Raw genomic sequence first — 3436 nt, 5'->3', positions numbered from 1 at the left:
TGAGGTGTTCCGGGCACGTCCCACCAGGAGGAGGCCCAGAGGAAGACCCAGGACACGCTGGAGGGACTATGTTTCTCTGCTGGCCTGGGAACACCTTGGGATTCCCCCGGAGGAGCTGGCCCAAGTGGCTGGGGAGAGGGAGGTCTGGGTCTCCCTGCTTAGGCTGCTGCCCCCACGACCCGACCCCGGATAAGAGGAAGAAGATGGATGGATGTATGGATGTATGGATGTATGGATGGATGGATGGATGGTATAAGTTGAAGATAAATGGTAAATGGGCTGTACTTATAAAGCACCTCACTAACCAATAAGGCTACTCAAAGCACTTACAACACAATCTGTTCCCTCATTTACCCATCCGCACATGTATGCAGTACTGAATCTCTTCAAAGCTAATCTGAATAAATCATTCTATGGAGACTAATCAGTGCTTTACACTTTGAGCTCTCAACTTCACACACAAGCGTGGGTGTTTTACTTGCTAGAGAGGTGACATTTCACATCCCTCGGCTCGGTCACACACATGTAAACATAACACACTCAGGTGTGGTACCTCCACCTCCATAAATCTGTCTCTGTTCATCTTCAGGTGAGGAACAATCCAAAACGTTCCTGTCAGTTCAACCGCACCATGTTGGGGGAGTGTTCTGGGATGGTAGATCATCTCTATGGTTACAACAAAGGCCAGCCCTGCATCCTTCTGAAACTGAACCGGGTATGTTGACCTCTGACCTCACCCAGTCTGAAGGCTAGTTGTAGGGATCTGGAGTTTTAGCCCCGCCTTGGGGCGGCTCCTCCTGCCCTTCTTTTCACAGGTGATCCAGATCCAGCTAATGAGGACTGCTACTACTTAAGCCTTCAGCTGAGACCAGACCTTCGCTGGAGCATCGAACCTCCTGGGTTAGATTCTCAGCCACAGTTTCTAACCTCTTGTGATTAAGTTACTGATTACGTTCCTTGTGCACCTTGACTTCAGGTTCTTCGCCACGCTACGAGACTACGACTATTACGGATACCTACCTTGGACCTCTGGATACTCACCTGGACAGGATATTGGCTTGTCGACCTCTGGATCACCTATCATCTCCTTCTTCTCCTCCACGCTGCTGGACACCTCCTGGATCTGTAAGGACAAAAATAACATTTAGAAGCCATCGTGCAGTGCTGGGCTGACATTAGGATTGGTACCCGAGACTCACCCTGTTCCTCTTACTTCACAGATCGCTCCACGAACCAATCGCACTGTACATACCTTGGACACCTGTAAATAAATTGCACTTTCCTTCAGCTGTTGTCTCTGTGTCTGGTTTTGGTCTCGCTCTTGGACTAGTTACCCTGCGTTCTTGTCAGAATGCTCCAGCCAAACAATTGTCCTGAGCGACTCCAGATCCAGAACTAGTGAGGTTGTTAGTGTTTAAAATCTACCTTCGCTTCTAGTTGCTTCTGGTATTTTTCCGGATAAGTTTTATGTGGGTTCGGAGAATCGCGTCCAAGATGGCGGACACCTCTCCCTGAACCGAAGGCTCCGAAGCAGCTTCCTTGCTGGCCCGTCATGAGTCTATGATAAATGCACTCTGCAAAAGACAACAGTCAGAAACCGGTCGTTTAGATCAATTAACTATTCTTGCTCAGGAAATCCATCACAAACTTTCATCGTTGGTTCCACCCGCCGCTGAGCCCATTTCCGCTTCCGCTTCCACTGCATCGCCACTTCCGGTACACACTTCCGGACATTTCCGCGAGGTTCCGTCTCCTACTCCTGAACATTTCGCCGGCGAAATCGGTAAGTGTGCTGGTTTTTTGCTGCAATGTTCGCTGGTTTTTGCTCGTGCTCCTCAATCTTTCATTGATGATGCATCTAAAATATCGTATATCATTGGGTTACTTCGGGACAAGGCACTAAGGTGGGCCGAAGCTAAATATAGCTTTCGAGCTATTCGGCTAACACCTTTCGATCAGTTCATTGAAGATTTTGAGCAAACTTTTGGCACCCGCTTCAATGAAACTGAAATGACACAAAAATTATGGAATCTGAGGCAAGGACAGCGTTTAGTAGCACAATTTGCTATTGATTTTCGTACCTTAGCCGCAACCTCTAGGTGGAATGAGCCCGCATTAAAAGGGGTGTTTATTCATGCACTTCAAGAGTCAATCAAGGATCAGTTAGCTGGTTGGGATGAACCACGCTCCCTCGATGAGTTAATCGCTTTGTCCATCAGATTAGACAACCATCTGCGGGAGAGACAACGGGAGAAAAATAGTCGATCGAGTAGGTCGGAGCAAGGCACCATAAGTGCTGCAATAGAGCCAGGAACTAGAGAAAGTGAAAGTGAACCCATGCAGGTGGGAAGAGTTAGACTCACCCCAGAGGAGAGACTTAGGCGCTTGGAGTCTAGAGAATGTTTTTATTGTGGAGAGAAAAATCATTTTCGGGCTAGGTGTCCTTTGTTAAAAGGCCAGACTGACTAGGTGACCGTGGGGTACTAGTGGGTAGTCTTGCGCAACCCCTCGGATCCCGATTATTCGTCCATGCCACTGTTATTAACCAGCAGACCAAGCTACCTATACATGCATTAATCGATTCCGGTGCTGAACAAAATCTTATTTCTCACGATTTAGTCAAACAATTGCAGCTAAAAACGGTACAATTATCCACACCTCTCCCTGTTATGGATATTTCTGGTCAGGTCATCACCCGAATCGAGTTAAAGGTTCCTCAACTTCATGTTCTCACATCTGGTAACCACAGAGAGACAGCTGATTTTCTAGTGTTTTCCGCCCCATCGTCCCAGTTAATCTTAGGTTTTCCTTGGTTACAGCGACACAACTCGATCATTAACTGGACGGAAAAAAGAATCGACTCACGGAGCCCCTTTTGTTTACAACACTGTCTGCAATCTGCGCTACCATCCCCAAGCAACAAAGATGTGTCCGAGGTTAAAACGGATCTCACCAAGGTGCCTACTGAATACCATGACCTGGCAGCAGTTTTCAGTAAGGCTAGGGCCTTGTCCTTACCACCTCACAGACCGTACGACTGTGCCATTGAGTTACGGCCTGGAGAACCTTTACCAGCTAGTCGGCTGTTTAATCTCTCGGGCCCTGAACGTGATTCAATGAAGACCTATATTGAGGATTCACTCGCTTCTGGAATCATACGGCCATCTACGTCTCCAGTGGGCGCAGGCTTCTTTTTCGTGGAAAAGAAGGACAAGAGCCTGCGTCCCTGTATCGACTACCGAGGGTTAAATCAGATCACGATTAAAAATAAATATCCACTTCCGTTAATCAATTCAGTCCACCAACAACTCCATGCAGCCAAGATTTTCACAAAGTTGGACCTCCGTAACGCTTACCATTTGGTAAGGATCCGGGAGGGGGACGAATGGAAAACAGCATTTAAGACCCCTCTCGGACACTTCGAATACCTGGTCAT

General features: G+C 47.7%; 1 protein-coding gene across 1 annotated transcript in view; it reads left to right on the top strand.

Annotated features, from left to right (window-relative positions):
• LOC108251664 (sodium/potassium-transporting ATPase subunit beta-2) overlaps nt 1–3436 on the top strand; it is a gene marked incomplete at its 3' end in the record, with an annotated part of 16288 nt that overhangs the window by 8302 nt on the left and 4550 nt on the right. Inside the window, 1 exon segment of the mRNA XM_017442035.2 lies at nt 590–715. Coding sequence (XP_017297524.2) covers nt 590–715 — 126 coding nt within the window.

The sequence above is a fragment of the Kryptolebias marmoratus genome, unplaced genomic scaffold, assembly GCF_001649575.2.
Source record: "Kryptolebias marmoratus isolate JLee-2015 unplaced genomic scaffold, ASM164957v2 Scaffold43, whole genome shotgun sequence".
Lineage (NCBI taxonomy): Eukaryota > Metazoa > Chordata > Actinopteri > Cyprinodontiformes > Rivulidae > Kryptolebias > Kryptolebias marmoratus.
Note: the sequence above shows the minus strand (reverse complement) of the source record. Positions and strands in the feature narration are given on the sequence as shown.